Source organism: Hakea prostrata, chromosome 5, assembly GCF_041222555.1.
Source record: "Hakea prostrata isolate BN-2017 chromosome 5, UWA_Hpros_2, whole genome shotgun sequence".
Taxonomy (NCBI): Eukaryota; Viridiplantae; Streptophyta; class Magnoliopsida; order Proteales; family Proteaceae; genus Hakea; species Hakea prostrata.
This window is the reverse complement of record NC_142604.1, coordinates 48,401,349-48,427,121: the sequence shown is the minus strand read 5'-3', so window position 1 is coordinate 48,427,121 and position 25,773 is coordinate 48,401,349. Positions and strand designations below refer to the sequence as shown.

Here is a 25,773-nt window from a genome sequence, read left to right as displayed (position 1 = left end):
AAAATGGTTCTTTAGAACATTCAAAATCCTTTTGATGAAAGACCTTCGAGTAATATTTGTCTTCTTCTACAATTTGGTTTTCCAAGATATTTCTTGTTCAAAACTTTAGGGAAAGTTTCGTTTCTATTCGACTACAATCGGTAGCGAAAAAGTGACTTTTCGCCAAACTAGGATAGAAATGGTAAGTTTGAACCTAGTTTTCAGATTGAGTTTTTGTGAGAAGATTTTGGGATATATTTTGTACCCAAATTAAGGTCTAATTTATATTTATTAATCCTCTTGCATGAATAGGTTTATTTATCTTTTAGTCACCAACTTGTGAGAGTGAATTTTGGACTTTGGAGAAAAGAATCAAAGTGAAAGGTGAGGAATGACTAACCATGTTTTATATAATTAATTGTTGCTATTTTAAATTCTATTGTTGATATAAATTGTTTTAAGTTTCTACTTATCATGCTATACTTGTTTGTAACTTTGCGCAAACGGAAGGTAAGGTTTATTGTTTGGGTATTACTCTTTACCTTAAAATATATATTATTGATATGAAAATGATATGACAATGTATGAGATGAAAGAGGAGGAATGATATTATTCTTCTTATCTCGTATTATCAACTAGGTTATGGGTTCACCCATTACCTTGGTGACCCTATGTGATTCCATCTAGACTAGAATACATGATTGATAGGTGTCTAGAAGTGTTGAGCTATGAATCCGGAATAGTACTACTACCCTTCCGGTAGATGTATTGAAGTCGGTTAACCCGTGATATTAATGGCTAGATCCTGAATGTCAAACAGGCCCACTATCATCATAGAGAGGTAAGGTTGCATATAATAGATAAGGGCTCCTAGGCGCTCAAGACTGGTAACTAAACCATGAGAGGACATGGAGAGCATCCTTCTGTTGAGGATTTCATTCATAGGTGGGAAGGTATCGAACCAAAAGAGCACTAAGCATGATGGGAGATATCTGGATCATATGTAGTACGAGGCTGTATGACCTTGCACTGGGCTTAGGATTATCCTTCATATGCGCCAAATCTCATACCAAATGGTGATGTGAGACAGTGGTGACCTATACCTGGATCAATAGGACTTTACCCAACAACTATGGAGAACCCAATAGACATCTCTTGTTGAGGGAGAGTGATTAAGACCGCCCAAGGGAGATTGGTGTTTAAACTTAAAGCATGTCTACCTTAGAGACTACATGGTAGAGTTAGGAACATCATATCATTCTCATGCATCAGTTTATTTATGTTATTAATTACGTGGTTATCTTATGAATATGACATGTAATTTGGATGAATGTATGATATGGATATTAGTTAACCTCACTGAGTTTTGTGAACTCATTCCTTTATTTTGTGTGTGTTCTTTAAACTTCTCTACAAGTTATGAGGCCCTACTCCCATGAAGGATCCTTTGTCGGGAGGTTAACATGAAGGCATGATCGAAGAGCACGTGGATGCACATGAGGCTTCATGTTCGTGTCAGGCTTGCTCCTATGGAGTTACCTTCCCTTAGAGCTTTCCTTAGATTAATTTCCACTGCAGACATTCTTTCTTTTCTAAGAACTCTAATGTTTAATCTTTTGATTTGAAGTTTTAGACGACAGTTGTAATCATTATTTTAGATTTGATAATTAAATACTTGAACTTGATTTATTTTTGTCCATTTAATTATGTTATATCATGTGTTGTATGGAATTGTCATTGAACCTAGGTCTTGCAATGTATCACCCGCATAGGTATTTGGGTATGATCCGATCCGGCTGGGTAGGGAGTGACAATATTACCCACTTTTTTGCTGGTTCGCTAGAAAATCGACGATTTTCTAGCAATATTTAGAAATTTTGTCTTCGGTTCCAGTTTTGTGTCGCTGAGAGTCGAACTGGGAAAATTCGCCTAAATGTTTTACGTTGGTCCTTGTAGACTTTTGTTCCATTTACCTTAAAAGTAAATTTCTGTTGGCTATAAAAGAACACCATTAAAGTGCATCAGGCCTCTTAGGAGTTCAAATCTTCTGCCTACATGAGAGCCTACCTCTAAACATTGATGAATAGCTTGAATGAAAGTTTCTTAATCTATCTCATGATACGCTAGCACAATCTAGCACTCAAACATCAAACTAAACACATAACAAAATACACATGCTTACAACAAACAAAAATTGGGATTCTGGTTGTATTGAGTGTTTGAAGAGCAAGTAAACGATGCAATGGGCAGTTCGAGGACTAGTGGATGGGATTCTAGAGATACCTATGCAGATGTTTCCATGCACCAATGCAAGCTTACTTATATTCATAATCTTTTGTACCAACCCATTACTAAAATACTAGCACACTTTTTGATAAACAAAAGAGGGAATGCACTAATAGCGCAACTTTCGAGTTCGACCTAATACAAGCACAATTTTTATAGAAAGAAATCTAAGAGAACTATCCCTCTTGGACTTTGGTGGAGTTGACAGCCGCATCCTTCATTTCAAGCAATGCATCTTCAAAACATTTGGCCAGAAGCTCAGGATCAGGAATGATGTCTTTTGCCACAAGGATTTGCATATCTGCTCTTCCTGCATAACTCACCATGTGCATTGTAATTGCCTGCACCATTGATATGATAATAATCTCAGCATCCCTTGTAAAGAAATATGTTTGTCTGTTGGAATGCTAAAGAAGAGCAAAAATGTTGGAAGCTTTACATGAGCCAAGGCAGCCGTGTTGACTCGAATGTAATTGATAGGATTTCCAGCTAACATGTGCTCCTCATTTGGTCCAGGAATATTAGAAATTGTGAAAGTTGTATTACATACAATCCTGGAATGGAAATATAATACTAGCTGCCAGAAATAAGAACCAGCAGCGGGCAGGTGAGATTTAACAGTGCAAATTTAGTCTTCTATTATTGATTGGAAACTAGAAAATATCTTTCACCTTTGGGCTCAAAAGAGACACAACCCAGTATGATATACGTGCTTCCAGAGAAAGCTTTTTCTTGTCCATCATGGCTTTAGCTCTCTTTACATTCTGAAGAGGGTCATTGAGTTTTCTATGATGATAAACAGGAAGAATCACGTATCCAAATTGGTTACCCCACCTTGTTCCACCTGATTTACTACTCTCCACCAGTTTTGACAGTTCCTGATCAGTACTTTCATAATCATTCAACTAATTGGAATTTTTATATATACTTTAAGTAGATATTAAAAGATAGTATACTGAAGGCAATGATGAAGAAGATAATGTAATAAAATCAATTATATAGTTCTTCAAATAAAAGAAAAATGTCTGAACTAAACCTGCAGTCCTGACTGTTCTCTGATGTTCACCATTAATAAACCAGAGATTTGAGTCCCTTCACGTAGTTGTGCTGGAAGCAATTGAATCATATAAAGTCGTATATCAGAGTATGAGATTTGTTTCCAAAATATTATTAGTTCCAGTGGGAAGACTTACGGTATGAGTTCTTCAAATCCAAGTATCTTGATAGTCCAGATGATACCACACCACATAAAACATCATTGATGGTCTGCACAAGCATTGCATTATTAATCTCACTAAGTATAAGAAGAATGCTTTACCAAAAAAAAAAGTATAAGAAGAATGTCATCTAATAGTTACGTCCCTTAATAGGGGTGTCAACGGTGCGGTTTGGAGCGGTTTCGGGCCGAGCCTAACGGTTTCGGGCTGAAAAACCCCCAGCCCAAACCAGCCCATTTAAAAGATAACGGTTTCGGTGCGGTTTGGGTTCGGGTTGACTAACGGTTTGACCTAATGGTTTGGATTCAGTTTGGCTAACGGTTTGGACTAAATTAAAAATCAATACTTAAATTTATTTTTATTTTTTCCTCAACGCCAAATTCTAATTTCTCACACACAAAACTACAAAAGATAGAGGATGAGGACTCCAAGTAGATCCAACGATAAGTGATGGCATTAGCTTGATCCAAACCACCCTCCACCCTCAAAAAATAAAGAATATAGATTTTCTATCATGTGTAGACCAACCTCACAATTTTCACCCAATGAAATTTAATTTGTAAGAGTTAAGAGTTATCAATTAAGACTTTTAAATTTTAAAATAATAAAACTAAATGAAATTTGAAAATTAAAAAGTTAACGATTAAGATTAAGACCTAAGATTTAAGAGTTATCAATTAAGAATTTTAAATTTTAAAATAATAAAACTAAATGAAATTTAAAATTAAAAACTTAAAACTTAAAACTTAAACTATTAAATGTGTTAACACTCAACTCTCAACTACTCAAACTCGAATCTCAACGTCTCAAACACCGAAATTCAAGGATCATTAATTACATTTAAACAATACAAAAAAAAAATTAATTACATTTAATATTTTAATTTATATATATGTAAAAGATTAACGGGCTGACGGGCCCGCACACTGGCTGGGCCTGGCCAGCCCGAAACCGTTCGGGCTGAGAGTCCTCAGCCCAATTACGGCCCATTAAGGATCAGTTCGGGCCGGTTTGGGTTGAAAATTGACACCCCTATCCCTTAATTTCCTTTTCAATAGCTACATTTCTTTAATAGATAAATATTATCTGCCTAATTTTGTCTAATAAAAAATTTCTCTATACTTGGTTTCTACAGCTTTTTACGTTTTGATCATCTTAGTAGAAGTAATTTTATATTGTTTATAAATTACTAAAATACCCTCTCCACCCACTCCCAGCCTCCACACCCAATTACCTTGCTAGTACATAAATCAGAAAGTCTCAAAGAGAAGAAGAAATATTGTATAATGTGGTGAAATTTTTGGTTTTGATAATATAAAATATTTGACGAATTGAAGTCATTTCGATCCGATGTTCATAAAAAAGTTTCCATCAATTTATGAGTAGATAGCAAGAAAACAATAGGGAATATGCATGACTTGCAGCCTTTGTTCCTACAAATTTGAAGAACAACTGAAAGCAAGGAAATAATATTTTTAGATTTCATTTTGGTCATGTAGCTAGAGAATAATGAGAAACAAAGTTATGCCTATCTGAAGAGCTTGTAGTTCGAAACTTAAAACATAGTTCTATGTATCAGAAATAAAAATTCCTCATTAATTTTTCTGCTAACTATAAACCTTGAAGTGATATCAAAGGAGAGGCATAGTAAGTTGCAATTTTTTGGCATCTACTCATAGCATCATAAACTATAAACCTAGAAAGCTAGTGGAAGACAATTGACATTGTAGTAGTCACCACTTACCGTAACTTCTGTAACTTCATGTATATTCGAATGGAAATCACAAAGCCCCACACAGGTTCTATTAAGGTTCACTCTATAGTATTTTAATGGAGAAAGAAGGAAAAAAAACCCACCTCCACCTCCTCTAACGACAGTGATTTCTCAGGGTACTAGGCAAAATATTTGAAACAAAATACGCAGGTACTTAACATCACGTATACAGAAGACTCACAAGTAAAAAACTTTATTTTCTATTTACTCTTACATCCCTCTCAAAAGTTTTACCACTGATTCCTCAAAAATTATGAACTATATTACCACTTGTTGCTTAGTATTTCAAAATAATCAAATCACTCTAATTTTTATTCTTTTAACCTTTTTTTTTTCTGTTCATTAGAATTCATTATAAATAGTATAGTTTTTCATTTTTTTTTATCCCCCTTCATCTAATAGATGAATTCTTTATTTTTACTTTCGCCAATTCTTTTAAAAAATTATTTTCTTTACTTCTCCCACCTAATTCCTCCTAATTCAAATCCTCTCCAACTGGGTTGAAGATCCCCCACTCTCTATGTTTGTATGTGGGGGCAGCCCAACCCAGAGAGTAGACCTATAAATGAAAATTTGCATTCGTATTCATTTAAGGGTATCTATATCAGGAATTTTTCTTACCAAAAAATATCCATATATATCAATTAAGCAACCGGATTCATATAATTGCTTATCGGATCGGATAATATCCGGGTAAAAATTTATCCGAATAGAGTAAAGTATTCAATATTTTTTTTTCTCTAAGAATGGATGATAATTGAATTCGGAAACCTATAATCAAGAACCGGATAATCGAAAATCGGAAATTATCCGGTTAAAGTAAAGTATTAAATACTTTTTTCTAAAAAAGAGGCTAATAATCAGCTTCGGAAACGGTAATTAGTAATTGAAAATTGAAAATTAAAAAAGAAAAATAAAATAAAATAAAAATGAGAATCACCAATAAATAATCCAATAGTTTATTGGATTATTATTGGATATTCTATAAAGTTATAGATTCAAATTCGAATGCCTTTTCTAAATTTCTGTCGGATTCAGATTCGGATAGCAATTTTGCTAATTAGATTCGGATAAATATTAACTAATTTTAATATTATCTTGTGGGCCCAAGGCCACCCTTATTTAGAGAGTGGATCCTTAAAACTTTCTAGAGTGGGGTGCAGCGGATCCACATCCTCTGTAATTCATTTCCCTACAATACCCTGTAATTCCCTCATAGAATTGTACCACGTGGCATTTAAGTAATCCAAAGGTTATCTAATTTAAATTAAATTTGAATTTTATTTAAATCCACCCATAAATTTGAATGTTATTTAAATTCTAGTTTGTGATCCAGGTGCAGCCGATGCTGGATCCGGGACATCCTCTGTAATTACTTTCCCTACAATCCCTGTAATTCCCTCATAGAATTGTGCCAGCATTTAAGTAATCCAAAGGTTATCTAATTTAAACTAAATTTGAATTTTATTTAGTGGATCGGGTGCAGCCGTGCATGCCCAGAGAGAGTTTAAATTTTTTTCAAAGAGGATATACACGTATAAACGTCACGAGATTGTTAAGAGGCTTACCGCATTAGAAAGAGCTTTCTTGACAGTTTTCATGTCGTCCATGCTGAACTTGGCGGTGGCAATCTTCCTCGGCCACATCTCTACCCCTTCGCCGCCGCTTACGGTGGTCATCTGGTCTTTCACCCAAAGGCTCCTAAGCAGTAACTCAATCGCGTAAATCAAAGTAAACCATGCAACCATGACTAATCTCAAACAAAACCTCCATATCCTCTTTAGTCTCCCACAGATTCCAATCTCTTCACGTTCACTCCTAGAAATTGAAGAAGAAAAAGTAGGCATTGCTGCCATTTCATCCGGCTGATCGGCTTTCCGGCAAAGATCAATAAACATAGACATCAAAGAAATTCCATCTCCAATGGCGTGATGGATTCTGAATACACAACACCTTCGGTTCTTCACCACATGAACTTCCCAAAGCGGCTTATACCTACTCATCGGCGATGATACAGCAAGATCCGCCAAGTAATCGTTCACCACCCTTTCATCATCATCATCCTTGTTTTCTTCACCGCCGATATCTCGCAGAAAAACGTGTTCATCAAGGTCAAGTTGAGTTCTTCTCCAATGCTCTCTCCCTTTCTCGTCTCTCACCAAGACACTATTGAACCTTGGGTGTTGAAACATGAGTGAATCTTTGATAACTCCCTTCAAAGCTTCCAGGTCGATTGAGTTTTTCAACCCAAACGCGCAGTGGACCACCTGATTCATTTCTGGTTGAAGTAAGAGTCTTCCTTCAGGTGTTAGAGGCTCATCGTCTTCCCAGATAGCCATGCCAAGTTTCTCTGCTCCTCCAAAGTCTCCAACACTGACTTTGGATTACAGATTTTGTACTTGCGACTTGGGAGGAGGAGGAGGAGAAGCTTTTGCCAATTATCTTTATAGATTTGAAAAGCATTACAGTTGTCACCATCAGTTTCGGAGCAACTTCCACTGGGTAATTGCATTAGTAGACTGTCACATTCAGTGACCCTTTTTATTTGATTTCAGATCACCTTCCTGACCGGAATGGGCTCTTCCCAAGTTTTCTGAACCAGATCATTCACCCGCATGAATTGGAATTAAATTTCAATCAAGATTTATGACCACAAAATAGAAGTATGGATCATCCACCCGCAAGAATTGAAATTAAATTTCAATCAATATGGGTAGATGGTTCCCAAGTATCAATTTGAAAATCATGCCTTTTCTTTCAAGTAAGATTAACTGATGTTGAATAAACTTGTTGTATTAGAAAGAGTGTCCAACAAATTTATTTATGTTAATCTTGCTTGAAAGAAGAATCCTATTTTTCAAATTAAAGTTTGGCAACCATCTATCCATGTGGATTGAAATTAATTTCAATTCATGTAAATGGAGGATCCAAACTCTAAAAATAGGGGACCTATAGGAAAAAAATTATAAAAAAATGTAGGGGTGAAACACACAATGTGTCCTCGTTGCCCCTTATTTTTGTAGTCAGGAGAGCACATCGTGCTCTTCGCCAAGGAAGGTCGTTATTCTAACCATTCTTCTTTTTTTTTTTTAATAGAATGCAATGGCCACTTTTGTTTTTTTTCACATCATCAGACCAATCAAACTAAGATTTTAAGTATTTGCATCAAATATTATATCAATCAAGTGATTTTAAGAGACATCATCTTGTATCAAGTACTTATTGTACTAACCAGTGTACCTTAGTACAATCCAATGGAGAGACGGATCAATATACGTTGTATCGGTTATACCCAATATGGATACATATCTACTAATATCATATCGGATTGTGAGATTTTTTCTTCTTTTTTTTTTTTTTTTTTTTTTTTTTTTTGGGAGTATTTTGAGATACTTTAAACCTTTGTTACAAGGACCAAAGACTCATAAGCTTATAAGATAGAAAGAGAGTAGGAAAATGTGTGAAAGAACGAAGGTTTAGATGGAAGATCTTCTTAACTATTAATAGTGCATAATAACTCCTTACCTCTTAGGTTGTAAAAGATTGTAAGGTTGAGTAATTGGGCGTGGAGAAAATAAATGGGAGTTTAAAGTACATAGTAGCATTGATGTCACTGCCTTAAAAGAAATTACACCAATCAAAAAGTTTGGTTACCATCTGATAAAAAATAAATAAATAAATAAATTCCTGTGACACCCTAAAACAAAGACCTTAAATGCACTGACAAGTCTTTCACCTTTCATAAGCATAGGCAACCCAAAGTTGGACTTACATGATACACATTTGTCTAGTCTAGTGCTTTCCATTAATTCACCGTTTGAATTATCTTAATTTCAAAACTACACATGATTGTATAAAAATTACAATATTATCCCTATCTTACTTGCAATGTCTTCTTCCTCTCTCTTCATTTTCTGGAAACCCTGAACTGCCATTGAAAACTAAGACCCTAGCTCTTTGAAACCCAAATTAGGTTGATCGATAAAGAACAAAATCAAGAAAACGTTTTATTATAAAGCTAAGAGGGAAGATATAAAGAGTACATAAAAGGAAGGGATAGAAATGGCCAATCACGAATCAGGTTCAACACCCTATTGATCATATCGATTAACAACACAGGAAGAAAAACAAAGGTAGCTCTGCTACAAATAAAACATATGTACTACATTGCAGAATTATCAACCTCAAGGTAAAAATCATATCTATCCTTCTCTGATACCTAACTTTACAAGATTTTCATTGTGCATGATCCCATGTAGATTTGGAATCCTCAGATGGGAGGAGTGAGCCATCTTGGTTTAACTTGAAGAAAAATAATTGCTGGTTAATCACACCCCAGCTGTTGTTTTGAAATCAATAAGCAGGTCATCCGAACTTTTCTACCACAGTTAGGGCAGGGAAGGTAACTGAACAGTTGCCTTGCAAGGTCTGAATTTCTTCTTTAGTAATCTTGTGGTGTCCAGTGAATCTTATATTCCCATAGCTCATTCCTTTTATCTATGGGGGAAAAAATTGTGAAGCCAATTAAAACATTATGGAATTAATGATAGCTTATACATGGCTGAATCATCAATAACCAACAGCACACTGGTACAATAGGTTGTATCTAATCTACCCTTTGTTTGAAGCACCTCCTTTTGCTGTTGTAGAAGACTTAAGAACCCTTATTAGTCTACCTTCAAGGTTTTGATTTCCTCTTCTGGAAATAGAATTCCAAAAAGGAGCTTTAGGGTTACAGCATTTGAAGTTCAATCGAGAAAATATAAACTGCTATTTTGTTTTAAGAAAATGTAAATTAGACAGTATTAAGCAATAGATCCTTGGATTTTGTGGCATTGACTTTTTAAACATTTTATCTGAGCATAATTTTTGTCACGGAATACTTGTTCTCCACAAAAAAATAATCACACCAGAAATATCTTTGGACTACACGGAAAAAGGAATTCTTATTGCTCTCCTAGTTTTGGAAGCTCCCAGTCCAGTTTCTGAAATAGATTAAACAAATAAATTATAAATAATAATAAGAATATAAATCAAAGAAAAAATGATAAATTCCAATGGCACTTTCAGCCCTTATCCCTTTATTTTCTGTATCATCTATTCTTCCTTCTTCCACATACCTCCTCTAAATCCAACATCTTAAATTGGAAAAGCTTCCAACTTCGGACACCAAGAAACAGTAACAATTCTAAGGGAAGGGCATTGCCTGATGAACTGCAGAGTGCAGACCACTCATTTTCTAAGTCTGATAAGGACTCTAACATTAAGCCCTCTATCTTCCACACAGAACCTGCTGTCCCCAAAATCTCTGATTCATTTTGCCAAATTACCTGAACAAATAGAGAGATAACGCTGCATTGGAAGTGCAGTAGGGTTGAGCCAAGTTGGACTCATATCCCCCAAGAAAGAACTTGAGATGAAGCTCATGAAGTTGTTGAGGAGGAGAGAGTTTATCCATCTTTGCCACAAGTGTTGGGTTTGGGTGTCTTGTATTCTATGGGCCCATATAATTATGGTTTTTGTTATATTTGTAATTGAAACAGGGTTTGAGTCAATTACTAGTACTGGGTTAAACTTGTAATTACATTGGGATTAGGGTTCTAGGCTTCCCTATAAATAATCTTTGTAGGATAACCTATAGGTATCAATCTCTATAGGAGATTGGGAATCAATCCCTGTAGGGGACTGGGGTACCCATCCTGATAAGGATGGAGGGCAAGCAAAGGGTAGCACTTTGTGAATGTGAAAGTGGTGTGAGGTTTCCTTAAAATAGTGAAATTCTTTTTCTCTCTGGTGGACGTAGGCATGGTTTGCCGAACCACGTTAAATTCCCCTTGTGTGCTTTGCTTGTGTTCTTCTCTGTTCGTGGTTGTGCATCCATTATCCCTAACAACAAGATAATCACCATGACTGTCATAACAGCTAAGGACTAGAAATTGCAAAAGTTGTAGATGCAACAGAACATTCACCTCATCACCTTTAATCTCATCACCCTTTGTTAACCGTAATTCAAGCTTTCTGAGTGGAGTCAACCTCTTCAACTCTGCAATACGACAGCCTTCTATTTGGTTTGATCTTGCAGATCTAAATCCCAGCAACTCTCGAAGATTTGAAAGCCTTCCCAACTCTTTGGGTAGGTATTCAAGTGATCCACAATGACTTACATCTAAGATGGTGAGCTTCTCTAGAGTTGTGATGAATGAGGGAAGTATCTTCAGATTATGGCAATAAATTGCATCCAGTATTTCTAGGTTATTGAGTTTCTTCAGAGGAGGAGGAAGTAGAACCAACGGGTGGGTGTTGCTGAAACTGAGGTAGGTTAAATGTTGAAGCCCCTAGATTTTACTAAGGGTATTTTGGTCAATTTTCATAAAATAATCTTTTACTATATCTTTTAATTATATATGTTATTTTGTTTTATAATAATTATCATTTCTTTAGAAAATAATAAAGTAATGATAAATTAATTAATTAATGAAACCAAATAAGTGAATCTTTTTTTCAATTTACTTAAATAAACTCAAATATTAAACTAATAAATAATTTATTAGTTAAATATTTATTATGATCATTAGCTTAATAGATCTTAAACATTTTTATACTTTAAGAAAATTAACTCTTCATTTTTTGTAAACTTAAGAAAACAAAATACGTTAAGAGTTAAAATATAAAGTAATAAATTAGCTTTTATATATAATCTATACTTAATTCTTTGTTAATAATTATAATATCAGTTAAGTATTTATTATTATTAGTTTAATAATCTTAATTCATTCAATACTTTATAATCAAGTAAAGAAAATAGAATACGTTAAGAATTAAAATATAAAGTAATAGATTAGCTTTTATATAATCAATACTTGATTCTTTAAGAATTTATCAATACGTTTAGTTTTATTAATTTACTTGATTAAAATTATTTAAATCGTTATATCAACTTCTTGCTTATAAATAGAGGGTGAGACTTGGTCTCACGGAGGGAGATTTCAAGAAAGAGAGAGAAAAAAAGAAACATTAAATAGAAATTTTAAGTTTATTCAATCCATTTCATTGTAATCGTTTGTGTTAATTTGTGTTTCCTTAGACCACTCAAAGCATTGCACTATTGTGATCTTGAACCTATCGTGAAGGCAAGTGATAATCTTGCACTATATCCACTTGTTTGAATAATCGCGTATTTGATCTATATTGCAAGTGATAATCTTGCACTATATCTACATATTTGATATATTGTCTTTTATTTAATCCAAATAGCAAGTGATAATCTTGCATTATATCCACTTGTTTGAATAATTTTGTAATTGATATGTATTGCTAGTGAGAATCCTTCGTGTATATTTACTCGTTTGAATCATTGGGTTATTTGATTTTATGTTGCAAATGAAGATCCTATATGTTATCTATAGATTGAAGCATTGGATTTCATCTTAATCTTGATTGCTAGTGATAATCATTATCATCTATGAAAATTGAATCATTGTATTCTATCTCTTTTTGTATATTATGATTTGCCGTGAATATTGTCTTTTATAAATTTCTATGAATTTCAATATTTGGCATTGCATTGCATATTGCATATTGCATTATAAGAAGAAGACATAAACTTTTCCATTTATCATGGTCCGATAGAGAATTGGATGGGTTGATAGGGTTGTGTAACGCGCGCAGGCCACATAGCGCTGGATCAATCTTCATCTTTTCCTATTGGGAAAACCCATGATAACATCGAGGGACCAACACACTATCGTTGTATAACGCTGCGGCCATGTAACGGCTGGGGTATGATGTGTTGAATCCCAAATGGAGCATCCATGTCAAGGCTGTATAACGCGTGCAGCCTGTAACGCATGGGGCATCGTATTGTTTCCAAATAAGATAAATAATAACTTGTGCATTAGCATTATTGCATTATTTATTTCATTTGATTGTATTTCTTGTATTATTTCGATACATTATTTCAAACATGTTGATATCTTGCTAGATTTAATCTTGCTAAGTTTTTCGAAACTTACCCAATATTTGTTTCCAGATGGTGAATGTGTAGGGCATGACTTTGATGAATTGTGCCGTGATACAGAAGAAGTCCATATTGCTGATGAACCTCATTCATATATTATTTGTTAAGGACATAAAATATGTTTTTATCTATATTTAAATAATTATGTAATTGGTGTGAAATGTTCTACTTGATAAATGTAATAGTCAAACCCTTTTATTTTGGATATTTTAGAATAATGGAAATGTTTCAGTTTATTACAATAGACTTCCGCTGCTTAAATATTCTAAATTCTATGAGTTTAATTTCTGGTCTATTTTATCACGATTGGTTCACTACCTAGGAAAACCGGTTCTTGGGTTAAGTATCGACCTAATTTCCCATATTGGGAATCGGGCGTTACGTGTGGTATCGAGCAAAAACCTTAGGCTAGATCGAACCTAGAAACGTAAACTATAGATCGTCTTGACTAGTTAATTTGAGTCTTTTATACACTTGGACTTTTTGAGCTAGTGTTTTTATTTTTGTTAAGTTCTTTATTGCAAATATGTTATATTTGTAAATAAATGTTAATTGATGCTATATTTTCATGTTTCTCTACTATGAAATTTATTTTATTGATAATTTATTTGCCTAAATCTTTAGTAGTATTGTTTTATTAAAAGATATGAAGTACCATCTGAGTAGCATTTGTATTTTGACTAAATAGGCACTAATGGACACTGGAAGAAATACCCAAACTCATGAGGATGAATCACTCCTCCAAGAGGAAGCACTGATCTCGGAGAACCTGTTACACAATACCGAATATGTAGCACCAGGGGGAAGTAATACCTCATTACCGCCACCCCCTTTAACACCTAATGTTGCCCCCAATGATCTCATGAGAGCTTTTACTCAGTTCATGACCTTCATGCAACAACAGTTTCGGGTGGCATGGAAGTCATTTTGCCTATAGGGTAGGGCAAAATGAGTTTCACGCTACTAAAGGTGATGATCAAGGCGAGTACTTGAGATTTAAAAAGCTTGGGCCACCCAACTTCAAGGGGTCGCTTCATGCTCTTTGGCCTGCCAGTGGATCCAAGAGATGGAGAAAATCTTTGCCGCCTTGAATTGTACCGACTCTCAAAAGTTTGCATGTGCCACATTTATGCTTCAGGAGGGAGCACATAATTGGTGGATGACACAAAAGCAAATCTTAGAAGCTTCTAACCCCACCATTACTTGGACCAATTTTGTAGCTGCCTTTTATAAGTGTTACTTTCCCAATAGTGTGAAGGTAGTAAAGGAAACAGATTCTTGCACCTAGTTCGGTCCTCTGTTGAACTATAGGAAGAAATTTGAAGATCTAAGTATGTTTGTACCTGAACAAGTCCCGAGATGAAGATAAGAGATTCTTAGGAGGCTTGAACATTGCATTGAGAGCTCCATCTCAATTGCTAGTTATTCATCCTATGCAATTTTGAGAAGCTTTGACCCTAGAGGAGAATTTATCCCTTCGATCAACTTTTCATATGTAAAGTTCATTGGAATAACCATGGGATTTCCGTTGCTGGGAGTTAGAGGAGGATGCCAACTAGATATCCTCACCCCTTTATCAATCCAAGCATGGAGACATTGACTTAGTGATGGCTTTAAGACAAAGTAAGTGACTTACGCTTCTTGTAGATATAAGTGAATTACTTTTATTATTATTTCTTATCTACTCAATTTCGACATTTTTTAGGAGGGCTTATACCCCTAGATTTTACTAAGGGTATTTTGGTCAATTTTCATAAAATAATCTTTTACTATATCTTTTAATTATATATGTTATTTTGTTTTATAGTAATTATCATTTCTTTAGAAAATAATAAGTAATGATAAATTAATTAATTAATTAATTAATTAATGAAACCAAATAAGTAATCTTTTTTTTCAATTTACTTAAATAAACTCAAATATTAAACTAATAAATAATTTATTAGTTAAATATTTATTATGATCATTAGCTTAATAGATCTTAAACATTTTTATACTTTAAGAAAATTAACTCTTCATTTTTTGTAAACTTAAGAAAACAAAATACGTTAAGGTTAAAATATAAAGTAATAAATTAGCTTTTATATATAATCTATACTTAATTCTTTGTTAATAATTATAATATCAGTTAAGTATTTATTATTATTAGTTTAATAATCTTAATTCATTCAATACTTTATAATCAAGTAAAGAAATAGAATACGTTAAAATTAAATATAGTAATAGATTAGCTTTTATATAATCAATACTTAATTCTTTAAGAATTTATCCTCGTTTAGTTTTATTAATTTACTTGATTAAAATTATTTAAATCTTATATCAACTTCTTGCTTATAAATAGAGGGTGAGACTTGGTCTCCAGGAATTTCCAGAGAGAGAGAGAGAGAGAGAGAGCTCTTAATAGAAATTTTAAGTTTATTCACCATTTTATTGTTCTTTTTTTGTTTCCTTAGACCACTCAAAGCATTGCACTATTGTGATCTTGAACCTATCGTGGAGGCAAGTGATAATCTTGCACTATATCCACTTGTTTGAATAATCGCGTGTTTGATCTTGCAAGTGATAATCTTGCACTATATCTACATATTTGATATATTGTCTTTTATTTAATCCAAATAGCAAGTGATAATCTTTCATTATATCCACTTGTTTGAATAATTTTGTAATTGATATGTATTGCTAGTGAGAATCCTTCGTGTATATTTACTCGTTTGAATCATTGGGTTATTTGATTTTATGTTGCAAATGAAGATCCTATATGTTATCTATAGATTGATGCATTGGATTTCATCTTAATCTTGATTGCTAGTGATAATCATTATCATCTATGAAAATTGAATCATTGTATTCTATCTCTTTTTGTATATTATGATTTGCCGTGAATATTGTCTTTTATAAATTTCTATGAATTTCAATATTTGGCATTGCATTGCATATTGCATATTGCATTATAAGAAGAAGACATAAACTTTTCCATTTATCATGGTCCGATAGAGAATTGGATGGGTTGATAGGGTTGTGTAACGCTCGCAGGCCACGTAACGGCGTGGATCAATCTTCATCTTTTCCTATTGGGAAAACCCATGATAACACTGGAGGGACCAACACACATATCAGGGCTGTATAACGCGTGCAGGCCATGTAACGGCATGGGGTATGATGTGTTGAATCCCAAATGGAGCAATACGCATGTCAAGGCTGTATAACGCGTGCAGGCCATGTAACGGCATGGGGCATCGTATTGTTTCCAAATAAGATAAATAATAATTTGTGCATTAGCATTATTGCATTATTTATTTCATTTGATTGTATTTCTTGTATTATTTCGATACATTATTTCAAACATGTCGATATCTTGCTAGATTTAATCTTGCTAAGTTTTTCGAAACTTACCCAATATTTTTTTCCAGATGGTGAATGTGTAGGGCATGACTTTGAAGAATTGTGCCGTGATACAGAAGAAGTCCATATTGCTGATGAACCTCATTCATATATTATTTGTTAAGGACATAAAATATGTTTTTATCTATATTTAAATAATTATGTAATTGGTGTGAAATGTTCTACTTGATAAATGTAATAGTCGAACCCTTTTATTTTGGATATTTTAGAATAATGGAAATGTTTCAGTTTATTACAATAGACTTCCGCTGCTTAAATATTCTAAATTCTATGAGTTTAATTTCTGGTCTATTTTATCACGATTGGTTCACTACCTAAGGAAAAACCGGTTCTTGGGTTAAGTATCGACCTAATTTCCCATATTGGGAATCGGGGCGTTACAAATATAGGCCATCGGATCAGTTACGATCCAATGGTGTAATGGGCCTTGTGTGAGAATCCAACTAACCGTAAAACCTAGTGTTAGTCTATAAATACTGCTGGAAGCAATGGTCTGGGTATTCCAATCTAGATACTCAGGGTGTAATGTTTTAAGCTACCTTGTGCTTAAACCCTAACCCTAACAATTAATCCACCACTCCTCATTGGAACAAAACCCTCACCAATCCACCAATGGACTAACTGCATCTTGGTTATGACACAATCCTCAGGATAGAGAGAAAAACAGAGCAAGCATGATTTTAGATTAGAAGGAAGCTCATCATAGCTTAGTTGCAATGAAGCCATCACTGAGTCATTGTTCTCTGCCAATTCTTCACGAAATTTTTTCACAATTCTCCTCCATTCATCACAGTAAGGCAACTTACAGAGCATGATTCCCCCCACTGCCTAACTCGCTAAAGGAAGTCCCTTGCATTTGTCCATAATCTCCATACCAACACTCTCCAATTCAGGGTAACCACACTCACCACCAGTTGCAGCAAAGGCTACTTTACAAAACAACAACCATCATCTACACTCAGAAATTCCGGATGATGGGTTCTTGCCTCTGTCACTCCCATCATTTGGGCAACTTTCTTTATTCTCGTAGTGATATGACACTGCTTCCATTTCCCTTGGGCAACCCATGACAAATTCATTGCCACCAGTCACTATTTTCTCTCCATACATCATCCATCACGATCAATACCTCTGGCCTTGAAGATACTAGTTTATTTTCCTCAGCAGTTCCCCCTGATCATCTCCAAGACTAGCATCTCTCGGATGCTGCAGCATACTTCTCATATTTTGTTCTTCAAAAAATGTTTGAGAGATAGAAACCCACATCCTCCTGGAAAAGTGGTTTTTCACTTCCTTGTCATTGAAAACTATTAGGGTTTATTAATTATTACTATAATTATATGCCCAAGGGCAAAACTGAAAAATCACTTTTAGGGCGGTTACAAAATGTAGGGTTATATATTTTGGTAACCAACGCATAAGGGCCTATTTGGTTACATGAATCAAGAGATTTCAAATCTCTAGATTCATGAAGTCTAGATATTCATCTTTTTACACTAAAAGTGTGAATCTGTATATTAATGGGTATGGGGTGAAATCCAAAGATTTCATCCCTACTATAAAAATGCTAAACATTTGCGCATTCACAAAAATCACAGATCAATCCACAGATTTCATTCCACATATTCAATTAACCAAACAATTAATTTTATAAATTATGACTCCATAGATTTGAAATCTATAAATTTGAAGTCTCTGAATATTTGAAATCTCCAAACTCATGTAACCAAACAAGCCCTAAGTGAGTGTAATTGCATTACATGAGTTTTCTAGAGAAAGACGACTCCCTCACTTTCTCTCTCTCTCCAAGAAAATGCTGGAAGGAAAGTTCTGTGTGGATTTTTCCTTTCCTTTCCTTTAGATCTCCATACCATCCTTCCACATGGCTTTTGGGTTGTGAAATTTATTCCCTTTCCTTGAGATTGCGGAATCAAACCGGTGACAAGATTGTGGAGGAACGAGGACGTGGATCCAAATTATTTCCACTGCAGATATTCTATATTATTGGGAAAGCAAATCCATGTAAGGATATATTTCTCATTCAATTATCGAATTGAGATATATGGAGTTTTACCTACATTGGCATCAGAGCCATGGTTCCCACGATTCTCAGTTCCTCCCTATTGTTTTGTGCTTTCTTGAATGGATCTAATGGGAGGATCAAGGGTTTATAGAAACCCATGGAGAATTCAAGGTTTAATAAGAAACTAATGGGAGAAGTGAGAGGGTTTTAAGAAATCCTAAATTTTGGTTCGGATCCAAGTGGGAGGATCCTTGTGATTTCCCTTATATAAAAATTGCATGAATTGATGATCTATGATGAAAGTTTTTTTGTTCAATGTTTATTGGATTTTTTCCATGCATATTTTTGGATTAATGTTTTGGAGAAAAATCATTTTTTTCCATTCTATGGAACTGAAATTATTCAAAGGAAAAGACGTTCGTTTGGTCACTGAGGACTAGACGGACTCCTAGACAGTTAGCCGTCTCAAACGGATTGTAAGACGGCGATCCGTCTCAGAGTCCGTCTGATCACAGTGGACCAGACGAAAAGTCCGTCTAGGTAGATGGACTCCCAGACGGCGAGCCGTCTCAAAATCCGTCTGAGAGTTTGTCTAGTTCTGAATGTGTTTCTAACTTACTGGACACTAGTGGCACAATAATGTGTGTGATGTTTGGGCATTGCGGGCCTAATGGGGCCTAGTGGGAGCTAGTGAGGTACAAGTGTTTTGTGTGAACCACCTCATAGCATAAACATGATTAGATTTTTATTTTATTAAAACTATTTTAATTATGGGTCTTTTAATCATGTTTGTAGCACATAATGAAACTAATAGTCTATGTGGGTTTGCATGAGAATTTGATTGAATGTTTGTTAGCATCTCTTTTGGTTTAAATGCTTATCCCATAGGTTGATTATGCTAGTGTGATTTGTTGTTGCTTGTGTTGTGTTTTATGCTAGAATAGTTGAACTCATCCTTGTATATATTGTCTCTAGTTTAATGGTTGCTACCAAGAGCATTGTTGTTGACCTCACTAAAGGAGATAAACTGAATGAGAGGAATTATGATCTCTGTCACCGAAAGGTGTAGTATCTCCTGGAAGAGCAAGACATGCTAGAAACCATAAACCAGACCATGTCCCCACCTGAGGAAGGTACCACTGCATAGCATTGCAGGGAACTTGTGTTATACAATGCCTGGAAGAGAAAAGACCGGGTAGCTAAGATTACTATCCTAAGCTCCATGAGGGATTACTTGATGCTTCGGTTTGAGAAGCATAGGACTGCAAAGTCTTTGTGGGGGCAAGTGAAGTTCCAGTATGAAGGGACTTCCACCACAAGAGGCCGTCAGCTCGGACTCGCTTTTGACGGTTATAAGATGTGTCAGGGTCACAACATGAGGCAACATATAACCATCATGTCCAACATGATTAGTGAGTTGAGCACATGTGGGCGCCAAAAGACTGATGAGGAGCAAGTCTCAACAGTCATCAGGTCATTGCCTAAGACTTGGGAGCATATGAAGATCTTCTTGACTCATGCTGATGAGGTCAAGACTTTTGATCAGACTGCCAAGCACCTTGAACTAGAGGAGGATCGGATATTAGCTGATGCTCCTCACACTGAAGTACTTGTTGCTGAAGTGAGCACTAGTAAAGGTGCAACCTTCAAGCGCAAGAAGAGAAAGCTCAACCTCCTCGGTCCAGGCAAAGTAACAGAGGTGGGAACAAAAACAAGAGTGGTTTATGAGACATGGTTATAGAGTTGTATTTGAGAACAATTCTTTGGTTTTGTATATAGGCATACAGTTTATGGTTATGGTTTTCTTCAGAATGGTTTTATTGTATTGGATACAATTGATAATTTATCTAATTCTAGTAATGCTTTTGTTTGCCAAAATATTGTCTGTATTGATTCTAATATGTGCCATGCTAGACTAGGACATATTGGCTTAGATAGGATGAACAGGTTGGCAAGAGAAGGTCTCCTAGGCCAAGTTCAATATTTTATTTGCCAACCTATGAGTTATGTCTAACAGGAAAAGCAACTAGAAAATCATTCAAAAAGGCTTTGAGAGCCTCTCTTCCTTTAGAATTTATTCATTCAGATGTATGTGGACTCATGAATGTGCATACTAGAAAAGGATAGGCTTATTTCATCATATTCATAGATGACTATACACAGTATGGTCATATTTATCTAATTTCTCATAAGTCAGAAGCTCTAGAATGTTTTAAGAAATTCATGAGCTTAGTTGAGAATCAGTTAGATAAAAGGATTAAAACTCTTAGAACAGATAGAGGTAGAGAGTATATCTCCGATATGTTCAAAGGGTTATGTGATGAAAAGGGGATATCTAGGCAACTTACTACTCCAGGGACTCCACAGCAAAATGGGGTTGTTAAGAGGAGGAATAGAACCTTGCTAGACATGGTGAGATCCATGATGGCACATGCAAACCTACCCATCTCTTATTGGGGAGATGCTTTGCTGATTGCAGCCTATATCCTCAATCGAGTTCCAACGAAATCAGTTCTTTTCACACCATACGAGTTGTGGACTGGAAGGAAGCCAGATTTGAGTTACTTATGTGCATAGAGATGTGCAACATTTGTTCACTTTACTTCTCACCAATATGGGAAGCTTGGACCCAGAGGAAGAAAGTGTGTCTTTGTAAGATATTCTGAACTCTCGAAGGGTCATGTCTTCATTGGGTTAGATGAGAATGAGAGGAGAAGGGAATTTAAGTCTAGGTATGCAACATTCTTGGAGAATGATTTTCCATCTCTTTCAGGAGTTAACAAAGAATCATTGGAACTCTTTGAGATACGAGATAGTGATCTTGTCACTCTAGGGATTCAGACTCTAGATAATGAACCTAGGGTTCATCCAGACGATCCTAGTGGGAGTGGGAGTGCAGAGGTGATAGCTACCTCAGAGGGTGAGAAATCTGACATGCACTTGCACAGTAGTGGGTGCGGGCTAGTTCTTGTTGACGTTTCGACATAGAGGATGAATCCTACATGGTAACTCCTGAAGAGATCGATTGTGAGATGACTCCAGTCGATGAGCATGAACCGAAGAGCATGCATGAAGCTCTTGTGGGGACAAGTTCACAGGAATGGTTGAAAGCAAAGAGGAAGAGTTGGAGTCGATGAAAGCTAATCATGTCTAGGACTTGGTTGACTTACCGCCGGGCCAAAAGGCAATTGAGAACAAGTGAGTTCTCAAGATCAAGAGAAAGGCTGATGGATCTATTGAGATATTCAAGGCTCGTTTAGTGGCTAAGAGCTACACCCAACAAGAGGGCGTTGATTATGAGGAAACTTTTTCCCTTGTGGTTAGGTTTGCCTCCATCTGCCTTATACTACCCATTGTTGCTCAGTTGGACTTGGAGCTTTATCAGATGGATGTAAAAATTATTTTTCTCAATGGGGAACTTGAGGAAGAGATCTATATGGATCAACCTCAAGGCTTTGAAGCTAATGGACTTGAGCGCAAAGTGTGCAAGCTCAAGAAGTCCATATATGGCTTAAAGCAAGCATCTAGACAGTGGAATGTGCGCTTCCACCAAGCTATGATGGAAAATGATTTTTCCATGCTTGAGGAAAACCACTGTGTTTACACCAAGAGATCTGGTAGTAACTATGTCATTATGACACTGTACGTTGATGACATACTCATGGCTAGCAATAGCAAAGAGCTATTGGAAACCATTAAGAAATGGTTGTCCTCCGTAGTTGATATGAAGGACATGGGTGAAGTAAGCTATGTGCTTGGCGTTAAGATTGTCAGAAATAGGCAAAAGAGATTACTAGGTTTATCTCAAAAGACCTATATTGACAATGTCTTGACTAGATACCAGATGCACAATTGCAAACCAATTGATACTCCAATGGAGAAGGGTTTGCATTTGAGCCTTGATATGGGTCCTAAGACTCCAAAGGAGAAAACCAAGATGGAAAGAGTTCCATATTCCAGTGCAGTGGGGAGCCTTATATACGCTATGATGTGTACTAGGCCGAATATTTGTTATGCAGTGGGTTTGATTAGTTTGTACCAATCAAACCCAGGCATAGAGCACTGGAAAGCAGTCAAGAGAATATTGAGATATCTCAGTGGAACAAGTAACTACATGTTGTATTACCAAGGATCGGATTTGCGGTTAGTTGGCTATAGCAATGCTAACTACACTGGAGACATTGATGAGTGCAAATCAACATCTGGATATGCTTTCTTGCTGAATGGTGGGGCCATTTCATGGTGTAGCAAGATGCAGACTTGTAATCACTCTCAACCATGGAAGCAGAGTATATGGCATGCTCTGCTTCGGTTCAAGAGGTTGTTTGATTGAGGAGATTCCTACGACATACTAGATTTGTGATGACATCCAAAGGGGTTGTCCTTGTCTATTGTGATAGTACGGCAGCTCTTAGCTATGTCAAGGACCCCAACTATCATGGAAAGACCAAACATATACAGTTGGAATATCACTTTGTTAGAGATATTATATCAAGGAAGAAAGTTGTACTTAAACACACATCTATTAGTTAGATGGTAGTTGACCCTGTTACCAAACCTATAGCCAAGGATGTTTTTATCTCTCATGTAAAATCCTTGGGCTTGCATAGATTGTGACTTACTTTTATATTGAAATTTTCTTATTATTGAGTAATAAGAGTTCATTCCAGCATTTATTTTTTCAATTTCTGTGTGATTGTGTTTCTTCTAGCACAAAACAAGATATGTCAATAGGCAAGAGAATGGCTCACTCACACGAGCATCCGCCTCTAGCACCTTGGAGACGAGCAGAGATGAAATGGATTGTGAATGACTTTGTGTAGGTCAATTCATAATCATGATGTTGCCTTGATTTGGAATCAAGATGAGTTTCTCTATTGTGAAGAGAATTGACATAAATGTTCCCACTATCCATATAAACTATAGGAGCCAGGTGAGAATACTTTATGTGGCGCTAGGGTGGCGACAATAAAGAAACTCGAGTTAGGCGCAAGAGTTTACAACTAGACTAAGACATGTATGGTGTTGAGAGAGACATACATTCTATTGTGTATAGAATGCTCCACCATAGCACGTATATCATACTATGTGTGCTTAGCGATCATTTGGAAATGAGAGGATGGATCCCAGCTCCTTTCATTGTCTAAGCCCTGGACTTTATGATCCATTAGTGTTCTTAGTGACTTTCGACGACATCATGAAATGAAGGGTTGATGTGGCTACTTTGGGGTGTTACCTATGGTCATGATTGATTCAACCTAAAGGGGCATTATCGAGAAAGGAGTCGATCCTAAGTGTACTGATGGTCTAGGGAAAAAGGAAAGGTTTGATTCAACTGCATCCTAAAAGTGTTTGCTAGCGCCAACTGTATGTGTTATAGTAGTGAACATTTTAAGGACAAGAAGGTGATCTCTCAGGGGGATCGAGATACCTTTAGTCTGGTGAGTTTGAATAAACCTAGGACATTGTGGTATACTAATGCTTATTTGATGTGTTTCTTTGAGTGATGTGCCATTCTGACCTTCTTGGAAGGTTTCTAGTTTGGGGCTCACGTGTGCAGGTATATCACTGGTCACACAACCCATTTGCCAGTATGACTTGTGGATGTTAGTGTATGGAAACACAAGTAGTATATGTATCTGGGATACATAGTAGAGAGATCAAAGTATGTATATCTGAGATATACATGTGTGTCTAGGACACACTGTGATAGAGAGATCGGATGTGTATATCTAGGATATACATGTTAATACTTGCCCTTGTGCAAGTGGGAGATGTTAGGGTTCATTTATTATTAATATAATTATATGCCTAAGGGCAAAACTGAAAAATCACTTTGAGGGCGGTTACAAAATTTAGGGTTATATATGTTGGTAACCATCGCATAAGTGAGTGTAATTGCATTACGTGAGTTTTCCAGAGAAAGACGGCTCCCTCACTTTCTCTCTCTCTCCAAGAAAATGCGGAAGGAAAGTTCTGTGTGGATTTTTCCTTTGCTTTAGGTCTACATACCATCCTTCCACACGGCTTTTGGGTTGTGGAATTTATTCCCTTTCCTAGAGATTGCGAAATCAAACCGGTGACGAGATTGTGGAGGAACGAGGACATGGATCCAAATTACTTCCGTTGCAGATATTCTATATTATTGGGAAAGCGAATCCAAGTAAGGATGTCTTTCCCCTTTCATTTAATTGAATTGAGATATATAGAGTTTTACCTACAAAAACCTTTTGAGCTGTAGTGGTTTTACCCAATCCTTCCATGCCTACGATCCCAACGGCAAGAAGGCCACTGTTTGCTTCAAATAACCACTCTTTTAGCTTTAGTGTCTCAGCTTCCAATCCCACTACTTGGGTATGGTCATAGACCGGAGAACTCCATCTAGACATTTCTTGGGTATGTGCTTCTGTACTTCCCCTCAGAGGTAAGATGGTTACACCAAGGTAAGAAGAAATGTCATTTTTTATAACAGTTATTTCCTGATTGATTTCCCTGAGGCGCTTTCCTGTTTGGTAATGGAAAGGGAGATCCAAAGGAGAGAAGCACTTAAAGCACGTAGCTGAAACTTCTACATCTTCATTGGATCACACAGCAATCTGCAAGTATGTCTTCAGCTTCATAGACCAATTCTTGCAGACGAACTGCAATTGTTCGGACAGTCTGATGTTTCCTCTTCATCTTGTCTGCATCTCTGAGAAAGCTTTGCATGAGCTGCAGCTCACCCTTGTGCCTATTGAATTGGTCTCTAAATTCATTGATGATGCGGCTATGCTCTTGAAGAGCATTAAACAGTTTATCCAAGAACACAGAAACGATTGCATCCACCATGCCTTCTTCCACCAAACTAAATTTAAAATTTTTAAAAAAATAATTACAACCCAATAGCCATAAGTCTTCAAACCCAATTAAGCGTCTCACTCCATACCCCTAAAACTGCATTATTACTAACAAGGGCAAACGCAGAGAAAACAAAAAGAAAAGCAAGAATCCATGATTTTCAAGAAATTTTAAACTCCAAGAATCAAAAGAGGGGAAGCCCCAAGATATCTGAATTATTAATAACGGATAATCAAAT

At 35.9% G+C, this 25,773-nt stretch overlaps 1 protein-coding gene and 1 pseudogene across 1 annotated transcript; both read right to left on the bottom strand.

Moving 5' to 3' along the window:
• Window positions 1-2,441: 2,441 nt before the first annotated feature.
• LOC149016274 (wax ester synthase/diacylglycerol acyltransferase 4-like) lies at window positions 2,442-7,616 on the bottom strand. The gene is made up of 6 exons (XM_089156716.1): window positions 6,825-7,616; window positions 3,459-3,531; window positions 3,302-3,372; window positions 2,937-3,143; window positions 2,705-2,842; window positions 2,442-2,606 (listed from the first exon to the last, which is right to left on the bottom strand). Exons 1-6 carry the CDS (start codon window positions 7,593-7,595, stop codon window positions 2,442-2,444), a joined length of 1,425 nt encoding a protein of 474 aa, XP_089012842.1. The 5' UTR covers window positions 7,596-7,616.
• Window positions 7,617-10,353: 2,737 nt separating this feature from the next.
• On the bottom strand, window positions 10,354-25,526 carry LOC149016273 (disease resistance RPP13-like protein 4; annotated as a pseudogene).
• Between the last annotated feature and the right edge of the window lie 247 nt (window positions 25,527-25,773).

Excerpts from the sequence above, each read along its gene's own strand:
- LOC149016274 (XM_089156716.1), bottom strand. The coding sequence starts at position 7,595 with ATGGCTATCTGGGAAGACGATGAGCCTCTAACACCTGAAGGAAGACTC. Across the intron at positions 3,532-6,824 it reads AGAAAGCTCTTTCTAATGCG|ACCATCAATGATGTTTTATG; the intron begins GTAAGCCTCTTA and ends ATGCTTGTGCAG. Across the intron at positions 3,373-3,458 it reads GGATTTGAAGAACTCATACC|CACAACTACGTGAAGGGACT; the intron begins GTAAGTCTTCCC and ends AATTGCTTCCAG.